General features: G+C 34.5%; 1 protein-coding gene across 4 annotated transcripts in view; it reads left to right on the forward strand.

Moving 5' to 3' along the window:
* The window catches only part of LOC150101033 (putative E3 ubiquitin-protein ligase RNF144A-A), a 100012-nt gene that overhangs the window by 61542 nt on the left and 18071 nt on the right, over positions 1-20399 (forward strand). For all 4 annotated transcript variants that reach the window (XM_090401310.1, XM_090401307.1, XM_090401308.1 and 1 more), the window contains exons 6-7: positions 5322-5413; positions 19282-19426. In XM_090401310.1, coding sequence (XP_090257436.1) covers positions 5322-5413; positions 19282-19426 — 237 coding nt within the window. The remainder of the gene's footprint in view (positions 1-5321; positions 5414-19281; positions 19427-20399) is intronic.

A 20399-nucleotide genomic window follows, 5' to 3' on the forward strand; every position in this document is an offset into this window, starting at 1 on the left:
TCTATTTAAGTGACCATACCACTTGAGATTAGCTCTGCTAATGCATTCCTGGATGCTGACAATGTCAAGTTCTTTCCTAATATCCTCATTTTTAATATGATATTGCCATTGATGCCATCTGTTCACGCCTCTAATCTTTCTCAGGACTCTCATATCTGCGGTCTCTAGTCTTTGGTCAAATGTTTTACTTCTGACCCAGCTCTCAGATCCATAAGTTAAAACTGGTTTGAACACTGTCTTGTATACAGCTAATTTAGTGTTCCGACTAATTTCTCTCTTATTCCATATGAATTTATTCAATTGACTTCCCACCATACCAGCTTTGCTGATTCTGTTGTCTATTTCTATATTTAATTTACCATCTTCAGTAAAAATCGTGCCTAAGTAACTGAAATGTTTTACTTGTTCCACAGGTTCTCCATTCACAACACAGTTGACATTTTCAATGATTCTGCCTATTTTCATTGTCTTTGTCTTTTTATTGCTGACCTTCATACCATATCTATTACAACAGCTATTCAATTTAGTCAGAGAATCTTGCAGACTTTTAGCGGATTTATTTAGAAGTATAACATCATCCGCATAAAGCAAAGAGCTGACATTAACATCTCCAATTTTGATATCAGGTTTAATACCACTTTCCTTCATAATGTGATCCATATAGATAATGAATAACAGAGGGGATAATGTACATCCTTGTCTCACACCAGATTTAACATTAAACCATCTTCCTGTACTTCCTTCATTTCTAACTGCTGACTTACAACTCAAATAAAGACTAAGTATTGCTTGATATAATGCCCCATTGACACCATATAACTGCAGCGTATTGAATAGCTTCTCTCTTGGCATATGCCTTTTCCAAATCGACAAAACTTAAATACAGATCTTTGTTATATTCCCATGCTTTCTCGACTATTTGTTGTAAAGTGAAGATCTGATCCTGACAGCCTCTATTTGGCCTGAATACAGCTTTTTCTTCACCAAGCTTTTCTTCCACAATTCTTCTCAACCGTTTCTCAAGTATACTTGCATAGATCTTGCCAGGAACACTCAGTAGGGAAATACCTCTGTAATTCTCACATTCAGTTTTATTTCCCTTTTTATATATGGGTACTATGAGAGCTCTACTCCAACCATCGGGAATTCGTCCCTCAGTCCAGGTTTTCTGAACTATGCAGTGCAGCCACTGTAAGACTTTTATACCACCATACTTCAGCATTTCTGGTCGAATATCATCTACTCCTGCTGCCTTTCCACATTTCAAGCCTTTGATGGCTTTTTCTACTTCAAGTATGGATATGTATTCCTGACTGCATGCCTGGTCAGTGTTTTTTATCACTGTGCTGTCATCACTGCTTGTTTCATTTAGCAGTTTTTCAAAGTAATTACTCCATACTTCAAGGATATCTTTTTCTCCTATTTTCATGTCACCTTTATCATCTCTAACTCCTTTTACAGCACTTTCCTCCATTTCTAAGCTTCTTCAACAACCTCCAGAATATTTTGCCACCTTCTTGATATTTATTTTCTATATTATTGCCAAAGTCCTCCCATGACTTTTGTTTAGCTAGTTTTACACACTGTTTAGCTTTCTTACATTTGTCTCTGTATTCTGTAAGAGTAAAAGCTGACTTATTTGCCAGGAACTTTTGATATGCTTTCTTCTTTTCCTTCACTGCCTCTTTAACTTCCTGTGTCCACCAGGGAGTTCTGATTTTTTTATCCTTGCACACAACCTCATCACATGCCTCTCTGGCAGAATCAATCAATGTTTTCTTCAGAGTTTGCCACTGAATCTCCAAGGTTTGATTCCTGTTCTCAAACTCTTTCATTTTCTTTTCAATAATCTTTCTGTATTTTAGTCTGCAGTCACATCTGAGAGCTGCTCAACTTTTATTCGCTTTAAAACTTTCGTACATGTTATTCTTTTCAATATGAAATTCAGTTTTATCCTGCTCAAGACTAAATAGTGATCACTTCCAATTTCAAATCCTCTGTACACTCTGGTGTCCTGCACCAGGGAGAAAACATCACTATCAACAATAACATAGTGGCATAGATGGCAATGTAACATTGCTGAAATATAAAAAGCATTGATTAAAGTTGTCTTTTAATTAATAAATAGCATACATTGTAATTTCCTAAAATAATTTAATAACCATAACAAATACTGATACAGTGAACTCAATTGAAACTAATTTCAAAAAAAAAAAAAAAAAAATCAAAAGATTCTAGTATTGATGCTATTTCTGAAGAAAATTCACTGTAGTAAATCCTCTGCTATAACAAACTGTTCCTTTTGGTTGTAGTTGCAAGGATTGACATGCAGGGTGGCCATAATTGAACTTTCCCTATTCAGAGCCTTGTGTAGCTCAATCTATCAACCACAACGTCACCAAATTTGGTAAGGAGACTAATGAAGACATGGGAAGACGGATTCCACAAAAAAATTTAGTTTGAAAATTCGTCTATATGGGAAACACCGCACTGTACAATTTTAAAAAAAGCATTAAAATAGGTAGACAAATTAATATCAAAAACTGATCTGAAATGAAAGATTACCTTTATGTATTGAACTTACGACAACACAGCAATAAAACATTTAATATCAATTTAATTTAGCATAGTAATTAAAATTACTCTAGCACAGGGTTTCACAAACTATGTTCCACGGAACACCAATGTTCCACGAGAAGTTCTCCTGGAATTTGTCATTTTAGTTTTCTAAGCATTTTTCATGAATAAATATTTTATAGTGGAAATATTCTGAGGAGAATAATATTCATGAATATGTCAAAAAGCTCAGCCCCAGAACACCTAGTTTGTGAGCAAATGTTAGTGACTAAGCCATGTATTTTTAAACGTGGAAGTATTCATGAATTATCATTAATTTTCACACATTGAAATCTTTCAACAATCGGGAAAGAGAATACCACCTGTTTATGACCGATCATAAAAATTGCCTGCAAGCCGATTACAACAATGGGCGGCATATCCTCTGTTTTCAAAACTGAAAAAAATAACATCTGTGTTGCAAATGTTAGTGACCAATCAGCAGGGAAGTATAAAGAAAATTTTTCCACTAAAATTGAAGATCAAGGTAGTCTGTATCCGGTTCTCAAATCCAGTAATACTGAATACTTTCTTTGCAAGTTCATATTGTAGGGTAAAAGTTTTGAAACCATAGTGCCGTGATTTTTTAAAAGTAATAGGTCTGCAGATTTAAATTTTAATATGAATAAGAGACAAGGGACTTTGTTTAATTTTGGTATTAAGAAATCTCTTATTGAAGGTGTTTGTGATGCAAACACCTTCAATAAGATAGTGAGTCATCCACCACCAGCCTACAAAGCGATCTCCAGGATGTACAAAAGGAGGGGAAAACTACCAGCACACAGGAGAAAAAGTCTGCATTCACTCGTAAATACTTATAATAATAATATAAATTTTTGGTGATCAGAATGGGATATGTTAATGAAAATCAACACAATTATTTAATGATGATTATGTTTAACTCATGTTTAATTAATTATTAATTAATACATTAGTAAATAACCAAGGTGTTCCCTGGAAATTTCAGGATTTGTGAAGTGTTCCGTCGTCGGAAAAGTTTGGAAAACACTGCTCTAGCATAAGTGTTGTCACAAACCTATTGCACAACTCGAGCACTTTGAGTTCACCATTGTGAAAGAGAACCTGTTTCAATGTGATCACCATTCTCATAGACCAGAAATTGTATCCTGTGCACAGCATTCTCAACAGCAGAACGTAACATGTCTGAAGGCATGTTTGTCACAGTCTATAACACATTTTCCTTTAAGGCTGCCAGGTTCGAGATACTATCATGATAGATATTGGTTTTCAAGTAACCCCCACAACCAAAAATCATATTGAGTAATATCAAGGAAGTGATGTGGCCATGCAACTGGAAAGAAGCAACTAATCACTCTTTCTTCAACTCAGAAGCTGCTTCTGTATTGGTTGTGTAATGTGGGAGCTGCTCCATCTTGCAGAAAAATGGTCTTGTCCAGACATCATCATTGCTGAAGTTGCAGAATGACGAAACTCTTTAACATAATGTGATATTTCTGTACGTTAATAGAACATGTCACTGGTCTGTTGGAGTGGTGTCCTCAAAAAGTGGTGCCCTATTATAAAATCTGTGAAGCCACAGATAATTTTCAGTGAATGTAATGGGAGCTCCTGGAACACATGGGGTGATTCGGAAGCCCAAATTCAATAATTATGGGTGTTTACAATCCCATTCAGGTAAAAATGTGCCTCATCTCCTCCACAGAAGGCCAACATAGTCAACTTCCATTCTGACCAGAAATGTCAGTCACTATCATGATTGTGTAGCAGCTGCTGTGCACGACTGATCTGGATAAAATGTAATAATTTTGTAAGACTTTCCATACCATGGAATTAGGCATATTCAATTGTCGCACTACAACTACATTGACACCGCTACTACTAGCAACATTTTCATGTGATTTTTCAAAAATCGTGGTGGAAACTTGTGGTGCTACTGGTTTCTGTTCTCTGCCAGGATGAACTTCCAAAGATCCTTTTTCTCCAAACTTCCAAATCATCAATCTAACTGGTACATTGCACTCGTTAAGGTAAAATGAGGCACATGCTAAACATGACTATCAATAGAAATGCGTTTGTGAAGTTTCCCCATTACTTTATAGCTGTAATGATCAGCAAAAAAGATGTTCAATTCATTTTATGCAAATTTTCTGTTTCCTGGGAAACAACAAGACCATATTTCCTGTCAGGAACTTTTTGAACTAAGATTTTTTTTTTCATGGAATCCTTCCCATGTCTTGATTAGTCTCCCTACCATTTCAATTACTCATCTCTAACCCTTTAAAATAGAATAGTTTTTATAGATGATTTCATAATTATAACATTGACATTCGAGTTATTGTTAGTTCGAGTTACATAAGGCTCTGAATAGGGGAGATTTAATTATGGCTACCCTGTATAAATGACTGAGTTATGGGTAGTGCAATGATGATATTGTACTATTAATACTGTAGGGAATAGATTTATTTGTCGGATTCACATTAGTTCAAAATGAACTAAGAACATTTCATGTGTGGAATAGTTCATGTTCAGCATAAAGAATCATTATATTTCAAACTAACCATTTCAATTACTCATCTCTAACCCTTCAAAATAGAATAGTTTTTATAGATGATTTCATAATTGTAACATTGAATATTATTCATGGGGGGGGGGAAGTAGGTTGGCATATTATATATATTTTATAACGTGATAATTTGTGCATTTAATTTTTATTTACTTTTCAGTGTAGTTTAACTTTCTGCTCCTTATGTAAGCAACGTTGGCATGCTACTAGAACATGTGAAGAATTGCGTAAAGCACTCAAAGATGAGGAAGAGTAAGTTTTATTTATGGTTTCTTTTTCTTAAGATTTGATGTTAATATTTGATAGGAGTTGGTCAAGAAATATTTGATAACAGTGGCCAATTGTATTCCTAGAGTAAGAAGAATAAGTTTGGAATGAAATGGATGACTAGGAGGGATCATAGAGAAATTGCTAATCGAGAAGAGGTTGTAGAAGAGATATAAGAGAGGTAAAGCAGTTGCATGAGGATGGCCTTGTTGCAGTATGATTATATTTTATAAATAAAGGTAACAAGAGTAGTTGTTTGGGAGAGGGGGGGGGGATACATTGATATTTCTAGATTTTGCAGAGGCATTTGATAGGTTACAACATGAGAAGCAGATAGTTTAAGTCACAGTGAATGGGGTTAGATAATCTGCTAGTGGACAAGATTGGCAATCGCCTGTCTTAGAAAATAACAAAGCTATTGTGTATGAAAAGGGAAGGAGGGACAACATCAAATAAGCGAAGGTAGCATGTGGAGTTTTCTGGATTATGTTGAGCCACTGTTTATCCTTATTTAATGATACCTGAATGACTTTCAAGTTGAATATATTGTTCTCTGCAGGTGATATGGAGCAGGCATGGCTCGCTCATCAGAAAGATTTTTAGTCTGGGAAGGTGGACGAGTAGGTATGCCAGTTTAATGTTACAAGTGTATGGATAGGGTACATTTTATAAAGGAGGCGAAGACTACCCAGCATATTGATGCAGTAGTGAGAAGAAAATTGGCTAACAGAGATAAGAATGTAGTGACACAGTTGTATAAATCCCTAATCAGACTATATTTAATCATAAGGGCATTATACATTTAGTCTGACTCTTGTGATGATGCTACAAGGATCTGTATTTAAGATATATAGCTGTGAAAAAGTCGCATGTAAGGTCTCAAGGAAAAAGTTGTTCAAAACTTTATAATTACATAATGTAAATGGGATATACAGAACAATGTATAACCCATATATCATTAGTAGCTATAATTAAAGAATGTACAGATAGATGGTTCATGTCAAATCAAGTATAATGCAAGATTACATGCTGTTTCCAACTGCTATTCATCCTCTATATTGATCACATTATAAAGAAGAATAGCATTAAACCTAATTCCAAACTGGATTCTTTACTTTATGTAGATTTTAAATTTGGCATACATCTTGGTAATAAAAAGGCAGAAAAGCTAAGAACTTGAAAACATCCTTCATGTTCTTATCTGTAAGAATATGAAAAATGCCATCTGCTTTCTCAGTGATGATCCTGTAGAATAAATAAAATATTTCAGATATTGAGGCATAAGTTTCAGTGAATACGACAAATTAAATATGTAAAGAGATAACAGAATAAGCAAGTTTAATATTGTGGGGATCCAGTTAAATATATTGATGTAGAATAAAAGAAAAATTAGAAATAGAGAAACTGAAAGTTGCTTTCTATAGGATTCTAATAATTACAAAAACTTAATAGTTGGGCCATCATAGTAATATCCCTTATATATTCCCTTGAGGATACATATCGGGAAATAATGTTCATAATATTTGTGATATGGCAAAAAAAAAGTACCTGTACTGTAAGAAACCTGTCTGTTCAAAAATTAATACTGGATAGAATATTTCAAGATATGCACATAACTTGAATATATAACAACATTAGTCATACAGATACTCTTCTTTCTGTGAATTTTAATAACTTGCTGTGTTTGTACATGCACTGGTTTTATAGAGACTGGGTGTTCCAGTGGAAATTTGATATCTTTCATACAGCAAGAGACGGGAGTTGTTTTGGCAATTTCCTTGCTTCTCACTGTATGAAAGGCATCATTTGTATTATGCATAACTGTTTTGCAGAACTGGGTAAATTCATATCAGGTTTATTATCTGCATTTTCTTGATTTGGAAGTTGCATCTTTAGTTGTGTATGCATAATATTTTAGTTTTACTGCTTATCAGCAGAGTATAGCAAAAATTGTGAAGAAATTTTTCATTCCTGAATGTTTGTAATGTCTGTTGTCAAATGACAATAAACAAGAGCATTCATATAGCCAGCCTGGTTGGCTGAGTGGTTAGTGTGTTCACTCTCCAGTCAGCAGGCTGTTCATATCCTGTAATTGCTAAAGATTAATTTCATTGCCTGGTGGAAGACCACCATCTCACTTATTGAAACTAGAGGTTTGGTCTCTAGAGCAGGGTTTCTGGATTATTCAAAAATTAATTAAACATAGAAGGGAATCTTTAGCCTACCCACACTACTGATATACTATAGGTTTACAATCTCTCATGAGTGGGAATCGCATAATAAAAATAAAAAGTACTGGTATTCAAGAGTTGAAGATGGAAATATTGAAACATATGCATATGATTAGTGACAGAAATGGGGCACAAACAAATGGTGAAGGATGGCTAAAAAAAGATAATGAACGATTCACTTGCTGCACTGTAAAAATATCATTATTAGACTGTAGGTGAATTGAGAGCATGCATAAGATTTGGTTTCAGAAGGGGAAGGCTGAGCCGATGTTAATTGAGGTTTCAAAAGGTGTAAATAAGCAGGAGAGTTTATAACTGTTATAGAAATGAATCATTTAAATAGACAAAACAGGAGAATATAAAATGTCTGGGAGCAAGTAACCTACTGTTGTTCTCCAGTTCATTCCCCCCCTCCCTCCTGCAAATTGTTATTATTCACAAGTACATGTTTTACTGGAGAAATGACATTAAATATCTCAGTTATTTAGGATTGAGTCACTGCATAAAAATGTATTTAAATGATATTTCAACATTTTTGCTGCCTTCTCAACTGAGGACAACAAACATGAAAAATATTGCAAAATCTCAAATGGGCAAAATAAAAAATAAAATTTCCAAAATTTTCCTTCTTTGAATAATAATAAACATTTTGAGAAGCTATTTTGTTGTCCCCTGGTCACACCATTGTGGATACCATAAAGTTACTGAGGATTGCGGAGGAAGGTCTAGAGTGGAGGAAAGTAGTTAATGTTGTTCAGGTATCTCCTTACACCTTCCCAGGTATAAACACAGTTTATACAGTTTATACCTGGGAATGTGTAAGGAGATATGAAAGAGCAGAAGAACAAGAGAAGTGAGACTTAATGAGTGGTGGTGGTGGTGATAAATGAACAGGAAAAGAGGTAAATGAGAAATCAGGAGTAGCAAAAGATGAGAAGGATTATGAAAGCTATGCATGGAAATTTGGTATTGTCTAGGATACAGAATTGGGTTGAATTAGTTGAGGATGTGCAGAAGCACAAAGCAAGATTCTCTACAAGGATCAGCATGGGTTTGTTAAGGTGAGATCATATTTTAGTAGTTTATATTATTTGTAACAGCAAGTATTGCTTTTGGTCTTCTCACTGGAACACATGCACTGAACACATCACCGAAGTAATCCTCTCTGGAATGGAATCATACATTCCCCATTCCACGCTAAATTCCCATCCCCTAAATAAGCCTTGGTTTTCCAAAAGATGTGCTAAGGCTATACAAATAAGAACCAAGCATATTGCAACAGGCTATCATCAAAAACTCTGCCTTCTCACACTGCATACACCAAAGTCCAAAACAGTTGCAAGAAAATCATTTGCATCAAAAACTGATTTCCAAAGAGCCAAAAGCAGGAAACTTGAATCATGCTCAAATGGCAGCCACGCAGTTTGGTCTCTTGTCAAAGCAGTTGGCCACAACTTTTGCCCAACTGTTTTCTATGCTACTATTGCATCGTCCTGCACAGAAAAAAGTACCAATCCTCTGGTATCATACTTTTCCTCAAATGTCTACATAGATGATTTTAGTAAATGTTCCCCAACCACTCCAAACACCAAATACTCATTTCTCCCCACCTTTCACCAGAAACTGATCAGAAATATCCTGTCTAAATTAGATACCAAAATATCCCCTCACTCTGACAGCATTCCTCCTCCAGTTGTCCTGAAGATTTGTGTGCTCCAGAGTTGACTCCAATGTTGCCTCTTTAAGTAAACTCCCATCATTCATTGTGTCCTGTGACTTCTGCAACTGGGTTGCCAGTTTTCTCACTGGATGCATGCACATTGTGTGTGATGGTAGACAGTTCACTATCTTTTGTGTAACTAATGCCAGGGTCCCACAAGGTTCTGTCCTCTCACCCACCCTATTTCTTATTTCTTCTATATATATATATATATATATATATATCAATGACCTGCTCCAGTGAACCAGCAATCCAATACAGGTTTGCCAGCAACAGTATGCTACATTACTCCTTCTCACTGGACAAACCGTGCACTAAACAAACCACCACAACTAACAGAGCAATAACATAGCAAACTTAAATTCTAATCTCCAAACCATTCTTTGATGGGGCTTAGATAATCTTGTTCTGCCTTATTTACTACAAAAATGATCCATATTCTTTCAGCCTTACCTTTGACAACTCGCAAATCTCTAGGCCAGATGAGATTTCTCTCCTTGTGATTACCTTGACTCTCCTACCATAAACACATTACAACCATTGCCTCTTCAGCATCCAAAAAAATTAGGGTTCCTCTTTTACTCAAGGCATTACTTTATCTCTGAACCCTGTACAAATCACTAATTCACCCATTCAGCTTACACATCTGGGGCAGTGTCCCCAATAGTTCTCTAAAAATACTCAAAACAAACACAGAAGAGTGCAGTCAGACTGATAAATGACTTATCTCTTCCCAATTCACTCCAACCACTCTCTCATGGGCATTTAATATCTACTGCATGCTTCTTTTATAAATATTTCCATGGTAAACATTCATTAGAACTAGGATTAATAATTCCACTTTCTCTACCAAATCCATTGAAACATACAGTTGCACCCTTCACAGTCCAACCTCATACTCATAGTAAAAGTTTCCTCTTCTTTCTCCTTCATTTTCTGCTGCTGATGTACTCTGGAACAGCCTTGCCTCACGTGTTTCCCAAGGAATACAATGCATTGGCCTTCAAATCTAATATGAACAAGTTCCTCCTTTCCCAAATCTCTTTCCATACACAGTACTAATGTACTATAGGTTGATCGTCTAACCTCTTGTGTGTAGGAACCCAACATAAAAGGGAGGTAACGAGACTGGATGGAGGAGGGGGGGGGGGGAGGTACCCATATAATAGTATATAATAGTATATCTAGATTTTGCAAAGGCTTTGACAATTCACCAATTTACAAAGCTGTCTATATGCATTAATTTAAATACCAACTGGCAACATTGCAAATTGGATAGGTGCAAGTTATACATAGAGAGTAGCTGTTTTAAGGCCATTGTGGTTTAACTTGTTAATGAACAAGTATGGAAGTTTAAATTAGAATGCACAGTTTCACCATCTGCATACATGCAGATAGTGCAAAGTTGGGAAAAGCTTTGAGAAGCAAAATTCATATTATTGCTCTCCATGAGGATTTGAATAGGCTATCTGAACAGATGAATGGATTACATTGATTGTTTCAAACTGCAAGGTTGGTACAAGGTGGAATGCTGTGTATTCATATGGCTGTAATGACAAGGATCAGAATTATGGTATTGATGAGGAGGATACTGACAAGTAGAAATAAAGAGACTAATTTCTCTATACAAGGCTTCTGGAAAGAATAAGAGACCATCATTGAACATTGTATAAGGAATGTAAGTAAGTGAATAGAATGCATTGACTTTGTGTTTATGTATGTGTGCAGAAACAATAAGTTGAAGAAGCATTGTGAGTGATGGTGAGGACTTTTTATGATGAGTGTTGACTGAAGTCTGAAGATCATCATCAAATTCCTGATACATACCCTCAGGGGATGTACAGGATAATTATGATAGTACTAAACAAAAAAAGTTACACCATTACTAACTTCCAATCAATAATTTTCCTCTAATTTAGTCTGTTATCTGTCATGACTGCAACATTATCAGATCTTACATTTCTATCTTTTAAGGCACTCTTTACTGTATCAATCTACATCTTGGTCTTCCTCTGGGTATTTTTCTGCCAACCTGACAAAGAACACTTGTTTTGCTAAACTTTCCTCTCCCATTCTATTTAAGTGACCATACCGCCTGAAATTAGCTCTGCTAGAACGCTAATAGTGGTGAGTCTTTCCTAATATCCTCATTTTTGATGTGATACTGCCATTGTTGCCATCTGTTCACTCCACTAATCTTTCTCAGAACTCTCATATCAGAGGTCTCTAGTTTTTGATCAAGTGTTTTATTTCTAACTCGGCTCTTAGATCCATAAGTTAAAGCTGGTATGAACACTGTCTTAAGTCTGAAGATTTTGATAATTACTATATATCATACTGGAGATATAGTCTACGAATCCACCCATGCATATTCATATAGTTGGCTGGTCAAAGCATATATCAGGAGTTAATTTGAGGAAAAGAGAAACTGATGCTTCCAAAGGATAAGTAATCATTTGCAATTAAGTTTCTTAAGTTGACACTTGATTGATATCAAATTATGCATGTGGATGAGTATTTACTTCTGTTCTACAGCTGCTTGGTTATTGTGCTCTTTGCTATCATTTCCTGTTTTGTATTTTCAACACAAGAAACTGGTATAGGAGAATGGGAAAACTCATTTAAGCTTTAGGTCATTAGGGTCAAAATCAGCAGATCTTAGTCTCTGTGTGGTACCAGATTTTATCATTTCCCTTAAGGGCTGTACGAGAGAGAGGGCTGAAAAGTTCTGATAAACATCTAGAACAAAAATTATATTAAATCAACTGATATAACCACAAGAAGAAATATATCTTAAAACTCCTTTAACCCTTATGTTTCATCAAATTGTAATAATTTGTTCTTTTTCTTTTAGGATATATAAGAAGATATGTCAGAGGTTTTGAAGAAATTTGAAATTATCACAACTTTTCAGCACACTCTTGTATAAATGATTTTATGATCACAGTACATAATTAGGTTTACATTATTAATAGTTTTCTATCAATCAACAGTTTTCTTTTGCATTAATCTGATTTCTCAGGTTTCCAGTATTATCAAAACTTGCTTGCTGGTCCTCATTATTAACTGCATCAGTCTGTCTTGATCTTGGGGGTGTTTTTTTTATTAACCTTTAATTCTCACATTCTGTTTTATTGATCATTTCCTCTTCTCTTTCATTCTCAAGGTTGGTTGAGTCCCATATGGATAAGAGCCTTCCACTATTCTCTGTCCAAATCAAGCTCTTACTTTATACCATGTTAGTCTTGGTCCTTCCCTGGTGTTAAATATTTACTCTTCTGCACCATTGTTATGTTGTTACTACTTTTCTTAAAATAATTTACTTCCTTTATGAATTTACCTCTCTACAAGACTTACAAAATTTCCCTGACTCTAATATCTGTATCATTTCTTACGTGGTCATTCTATAAGGAAAGCAAATTCTATATCTCTAGCTGATTCCTAATTTTACTCACGTGCTTACCCTGACTGTTAAAGGTTATTCCTTACTAAAAGAAATGAATCCTCTAATTTCTCCTCTTCAGATATTGACAAATTTTTTTTTTTTTAAGCTGATCCAGCCAATATCTTAGAATAGAGGGGACTCTTATTCAGGGAGACTTTTCCAGACTTTTGGTGCACATAGGTGAATAAATTTAGTGCTTAAACTCATAAATTAAATGCTTTAAGTCGTAACCCCTATAACAACATGTTATACCTTTCTTTCAATCCCCCCCCCACAGCAGGGGGGATTGAAAGATTAATGTGTGGTAGTTTTGATTCATATCACAGGCAAAACTCAGGTATAGAAGAAAAGACATATTTATTGGAATCTAAAGACATACACTTAGACCAATCTCACTTTCAATTAGTTCAATGACATGCTAGATCAAACTGTATCAAAGTCATTAATACTCTAATGCATGAACAATAATTCCTTCTTTTAAGTTAGAGATTAAACACACATAATATACACATTATACTCTTCTAATCAATATTCTACCTACTATGTTAGTCTTGCATATTAAACTAGTCACAATCATCTATTATTATTCCAGACAATTTGTCTTATGGACATTAGCCACTGCTAAATAATCACTTAAAGTTCTTAAATATTGTCCATACTCGATTATTACACTACAATGATCTTTCCCTTTTACTGACTGGATAATTATACAACAAAATCTGTACTTTACCATTTCTTGGGGCAGGATCTCCATGTCCGTCTGAACTGTCCTTCTTTGTCTGAATTACTTCTCTATACTTCCATAAGCCTGCGTCCACGTGGCGGGTCACTGTGGTCATCAGATTAAGCTATGCTCTGCACCTGGCGTTTTTTTCCTCGTCTATTCTCGATCTGTTTCGGGCCATCCTCGTTTCTACAGGATACGTCCACGATATTATTCCGTCGGAACTTTCAGCGAAGAAGTGAAGATAGCATATGCTGACATCTCACACTTTAGTACCGGCAGAAATTCAGACATCGAAGGGAAAGGTGCACCGTGCAATATTGTACTGTCACGAAGAAACACCAACCATCAGGAACTTCCGATCCACAGGAGAAGCCGAATCATCCTCCAGCAAAATAGGCAAAAAAAAGACTTGAGGAAGGGGTGCAAACCCTTTTTATTCTCCCTTCACTTCCCCCCTTTTTAGCACCCTGTGATTAGCTGTGATAGCACCCTCTTAGTTTCTGCAATCTTTTCCTGCCCGCTACTTTCTTCGTCCGCGGGGATTTCGGCACATCGCGAGATCTCTAGCAGCATCTTCCGGGAAACGAATGTGCATCGCTGACCTTTGGACTATTGTTTACATCTAATTTATCCATTCATTCACTGTATACATGATGCATTCATATAATACTAATTTATTCACAAAGTTCTTTACATGGTATTACAATTCTACTAAAAGGAGGTAATTCTATTTCTATTTACAGTTAGTACTTTATTTCTTCTGCTCGAGTGCAAGTTTTTTCTCTCAGCTTATTTTTCTGACTTGTTAAATCCTGATTGAATTGTTTCCTTTTAAAGGTTCTTCATTCAGGATGTAACACTGGGTCTTGTATCCTCCATAGTGCCCTTAAATACCAGGCAAGGAAGTCTGTCCAGTTCCATTTGCACAATGTGAGTTCTGTCGATTTTCCTGAAGCATTTCAAAAGCCAACAGTTTCCTCTGTGCTTCTTTTTTTTAAGGTCTAAGTTTCTGTCCCCATAAAGAGCTGTTGGAAATATTATATTTTCACTAGGGGGCTCTGCCCCTTACGCCTACGGTTTGCCTTACTTGTACTTGTATTCTGATAGTAGTTTGAAACAAATCTTTGCATTTCAAAGTACAGGTAGTTTTCACTTTACGAATTAGAAATTTGAATCGGAATTTTTATTTTAAATTGTGCATGGCGAAGGCGATTAGGGGCATATATGGGGAATTAGCAGTATGTAATGACATAATGATCAGTTAGAACAAGCCTCAGTCACTCACAAGCCTTGGCGATGCAAGTTTGTTATTCGTAGTTTTCTTCAATTACACTTGATTTTTTTTATTTTGTTTTCTTAACTATAACCCTTTCACTTTTCCAGAAATGTCAAAAAGAAGCAACAGTGCAAAACCAGAAAATGAGCAAAAGAAACAAAGAAAAGCAATTATGTTAGAGAAAATTATACAAAATTATTACCAGCCATCAAACGAATAGCACTGTTAAAGCTCTTTATGCCAGACGCAGAGCGCCTGGCATAAAGTTTCCGAAAAAAACTATGAAAGCAATATGGCATAAACTTTGTCCTCAGTTTAATGATAATTTCAAAGGCTTTGAAGACCCAACAAATATTGTGAATTCTGAAACTCAAGCTATCTTAGATATGGCTAACCATTTGCAAATGGAAGTTTCGGAAGGTGATGTTAATGAGCTGCTTCACACTATGGAACTCTCACCCAATGATCTCCTTGAATTAGAGGAACAAGAAATAAACAAAGAAGAAAAGGACAAAGAAGATAACGAATATGAAGCTCCAACTCAGTTTTTCACTTTAAAAGGCCTAGAAGAAGCATTTAAACTTCTCGAAAAAGCTCAAGCGATCTTTGAATCACAAGATTCAGACTTTGAACGATTTAGTATAATAAATTTTCCCGTGAAATGAATAATGCTTTTGCTTGCTATCGAGCTATTTTAAATGAAAGAAGTGATATATATATATATATAACGAAGCAGATGACACTCAAGGTTTTTGTAAAAAAAGATGCACCAAAGCTTCCTAATATATCTCCTACTATATCGATGGCGGCTGATTTTTAATTTAAAATTTTTCTGATGTTATTTTTTAAATATGTAAATCTTTGGCCAGTAAAGTCTTTTCTTATCATTTAATATTCATTTTATATTTTATGTATTCCTTCTTATGAACATAACTCTCTCTTATAGCATTGTTTTTAAGGCAAATAAACTCCTGCTTTACGAATTCCCAATTTACGAACAGTCGCCAGAAACCAATTAATTCATAAAGGCAGGAACTACCTGTGTATGTTTTTCTTTGTGAATATTTGAATACGTTTTCCTCTAATGACAGAATCAAATACTTGTTTAAAATCCACAAAACAGCAATAAAGGTCTCTCCCCTTGTCCCATGTGATTTCAGCCAGAAGCCAGACTATGAAAAGTAAAGATGTGGTCAGTTGTTGACCTCTTTTTTTTCTAAAGCTTGTTCTTCTTCTATTAGCTGATTCTGTAATATTTTTACAAGATTTTAAGAGTGACAAAGAAGAGTAATTAGCCTATAATTGTTACATTTTTTAAGATCACCTTTTTTTATGTATAGACAAGATTTTGCCTATTTTCAATTCATATGGGATAATTCCAGTGAAAATCATATTATTGAAAAGTTTGGTTAGTTGTTTAATTAGATCAAGTTCACCATTGTTATAGTTATTTGCTATTATTCCTCTAGGATTATGGGTGCTGTATCTTTCTTACTGGTTGGTATATGTTGGTGAAAGCTTTTATCTTTAAAGATATTAGAGAAGTAATTGTACTAGATGTGTTCCATTTCTCTAATATATCCAGCTACATTGTCTTGTGAATCTTTCATAGTGAGAGGTGAAGGAATGTATCTTTGGTAATCTCTTTAACTGGAGTAAAGAAATTTGGACTCGTGAAATAAATAGGCTTCTGTACATCTGTCTATTTTATCATTCAGCCAATCTATTTTTGCATTTCAGCACATCCTGTCTAGCTGGTTTTGTAGGCTTCTATAATGTATTCTGTTTTTGTCATTATATAGTTTATTCAGATATTCTTTATCTTGCCCTTTCTGCTCTCATAATTTCATTATCTCAGGTGTTATCCAGAGATTATTTGGTTTTTATTGTTTTCTCTAAAAATTTTTCAGCTGAGCTGGTTATAATATTTTTCAGAAAGTTCCATTCATTTTCAATGTTAATGCCTTCCTTGTTTTTTTTTTTTTTGTCTTTCCTTTATACATTGATTGTTCACATTTTGATATGCTATTTTAAGAGTATCCAAGTGAAGTTTTTCCAGATATGGTTTGAAGTGCTTTACTTTCTTTCTATTTTTACAAAATTTTAATCAGATCTTGGCAGATAAAAGTTTATGATCTATATCTAGTTCAGCACTATGAAGGGTTCTGACATTTAAAACAGAGGATTTTACAGTTTTGCAAATTAGGAAGTAATCTATGCAGTTTTTAGTATTTGAGTTCTGGTGAAGTCCAGGTGTATTTGTGAGCAGGTCTATAGGTACCATAGGTAAAACATAGTGTTTGCAACCATGAGATTATTAGCTCTACAGAAATCAATCAGACTCTCCTCTCTCATTTCTTGTGTCAATTTCAAAGTTACCCATTACATTATGCATGCCATCTAATATTGTCCAACTTTGGCATTAAAATCACCCATGATTATTAGCAGATCTTTTTTGTAGGTTCCATCACTCTCCTCCTGTAGTTGTTGATAGAAATCAATATGATCTTCCTCTGGATATGAAAAATCAGGCTCATATGCATGTATTATTTTAATAAAAGTTTTTCTTTCTTTTGCTTGTAGTGTAATGACTGCGATTCTGGATGAGATGGGTTTAACTTTTACAACGCCATGAAAAAGTGATCTATGGACTGTGACAGCTACTTCTCTGTGTGCCAAATCAGTAGTATATGAATAGTATATGATTGAATTTTTCAATCATATACTATTCGAAAACACACTGGACTAGAAAAGGCCAGTGTGTTTTCAAAAGACCCACAACACTCCATTTAAATCTCTCCAGCACTTTCTCCATCAAATACATCCTTCCAGGTTTGTACAATGTTCGAATATTTACAATAAGTATGTAATGAATGAATTTCACTGACCACATAACTAGTTTCTCACTGTATCTCTGTAGCATAAGATTTGACATGTCGGCTTCCCTGTACACAGTAGCATTATGAACACTTCTTTTAGCAATATAATCCATATGGATTTGAGGCAGTTGAATTTAATGTAACCAGCCTGTGATTCCTTGGCTCCATTTGCCTACTCGGGTAAAGCATATACCCGGGAGAGAAGTCAGACTCCCACTGCAGTGAAGAAGAAAGTTCAGTGAGACAGGAAAGATACACCCCTAGCCCTCAAATATTCTAATAGCATTGGGGGGAAGGAGTAAGATAAAAAGAAAGGAGACAGAAAGAAAAGGAGAAACCAGTCTACAGATAATATAACAGAAATACGTTATGTGAAGTCTTGTCCAACATCAGATACCTGAGGTTTAATTGATCATACTACTTATATTAACTGTGCTCACACCTTCTTGTATGTGCTGATAATCCATTTTCATTATCATTTTAATGATTCTACCATGATTCCCCTCTGTTCATTCCAATAATTGTCCTCACAACTCTAAAATCTGGTCTTCGATCATTTGTGTTCTGTTTGAACTGCTAGAATCATAAGTAAAATAATTTTAAACATTGTCTTGTATCCTACTACTTTTAAGTGCAAGACCTATCTACACTTCTGCACATGGCAGAAGGTGAATCTCCATTCTGATAATAGGGTAATCAATGATAAGTGTTTATTATTATACGTTGACAAATTAGCTTTTCTTTTATGAAAATTCTAGTTTTTAAAGTGGTAACTATTTTGCTTGTACAACAGTTGGAAAATTTTGCATATAAAATATGTTATTTCACATGTTTGTGATGAAATTTGTATATTGGCTTATTCCTTTCTTCCCTTCAACATGAATTGACTTTTCTTGGCACTGTGCCAGCCAGGGTTCTTGCATCTGTGGTCGGATAGTAATTTCTCTTTCTCATTCCATGTAAATTGATTATACTTGCTTCCTGTCATATTGAACTTGCATTTTTTCTGTTATCTATTTCCATATTTATTCTGCTGTGCCTAAGTAGCTGAAATACTTTACTTGTTCCATTGGTTCTCCATTCATTGTCATGCCAAATCATACACAGAAATGATGCCATGGATTTCAGTTATTTTTAATATTGCTTCATATTTATATTTATAAATAGTTGTGCTTTTTTTTTTTTTTTTTCATTTTTAAATTTGTTATATTTTTATTGTTCACATTAAATTGTGTTGCATTCAATTTAGCATTTTCTATTTATTTTAAAATATTAAGGTGATAGTTATCCATGACTAGTTTATCATTTGAGTAAACCAGTAAGTAGTTGAACCATTTTCATCATCTTATGTCTCCCTTGTCTTCTAATGCATGGCCTCAGTATACAGTAAATTTAGTGATAATGTTTTTACAGTTTTTGTTAGTGTATTTACTTATATATACATTTTAAAGTATTGCCAAACAGGTTTGATATATATATATATATATATTATTTTTTTTTTAAATATAAGACTTAAGCATTACATGTGTGGTGTTAAAAGTTTGTTTTTAAAGATAGGTAATCATTTCAATTTAGATTTCCTCTTAGCGATGAGGATGAAGTTTGTATCAAAAGATGTCCAAACTGCAGAATCCCTATTGAGAGGGATGAAGGTTGTGCACAGATGATGTGCAAACGTTGTAGACATGTATTTTGCTGGTATTGTCTTGCTTCACTTGATGTAAGTGTTTTTGGAATTTTATATGATGATACATTTGTATAGTTCGTGAAACCTGTATGTTTTTCTTATGTATGGAGTGTTTATAAAAATACCTTATGAAGTTTAGATACCATCTCAGCGTCGACATTGATTTTGACACCTGGAGACACTTTAGAATAATATCATTGGGGGCATGTGCTTAGGATTGTCCAAGCAAATTTACAAAAATTGTGTCTTATCTCTCAATCATTAAGTGGTTGAGAGGTTTGATGCCTGTTTATGAACCACAGCGAAATTACAGTTAGCTCTAACTATAACAAGCATTACTATTTTAAAGTTGTTTAAAGTAACAAACTACTGGAAAAGTCTCAACCAATGTCCCATAGGTTTGGAAGCTATGCTAAAATAAATTCATAATAGTAAAACAATTCACTATAACAAGTTATTCCTTTGGTTCCTACAAGTTTGCTATAATAAGAGTTGACCATATGTACAAGATGATAATAAAAAGACTGCTATATATGATAATAATAATAATAATGTATATAATCTATCATGGTCTGTATTCCAGTCAAACAGCATAGGAATGAAAATTCATGAAGAAAGTAGCATTAGACATCTTGACTCGCACTCTCTGGCCAGGTTTCATCATTGAGAAGGATGGCACCACTTTTGTGTTATGGACAGGCACAGTGTTATACCCTTATATAAGTTATAAGTTAAGAATGTTAAATTTCCACTTATCATGGTATAACGAGCAAAGAAGTAAAAAAACCCTAGAAAATAATTAAGTAAACATGCTTGTTTCTAAGTAGGTATCGTTGTGAAATTTAGAAAATATTGAATACATTAATTTAAGAAGAAAGAGATAATTAATCAGCTCAAGGAGGATTTAAAAAAAAAAAAAGGGAATTTAGATAAATATGTATAAAGCAAAGTTGCCAGAGATAAAGTGTAAATTAAGAGAGTTATGGTTTTGTGTTGATATTAAATT

The sequence above is a fragment of the Typopeltis vanoorti genome, chromosome 12 (genome assembly GCF_054136105.1).
Source record: "Typopeltis vanoorti isolate ZY-2024b chromosome 12, IOZ_Tvanoo_1.0, whole genome shotgun sequence".
Taxonomy (NCBI): Eukaryota; Metazoa; Arthropoda; class Arachnida; order Uropygi; family Thelyphonidae; genus Typopeltis; species Typopeltis vanoorti.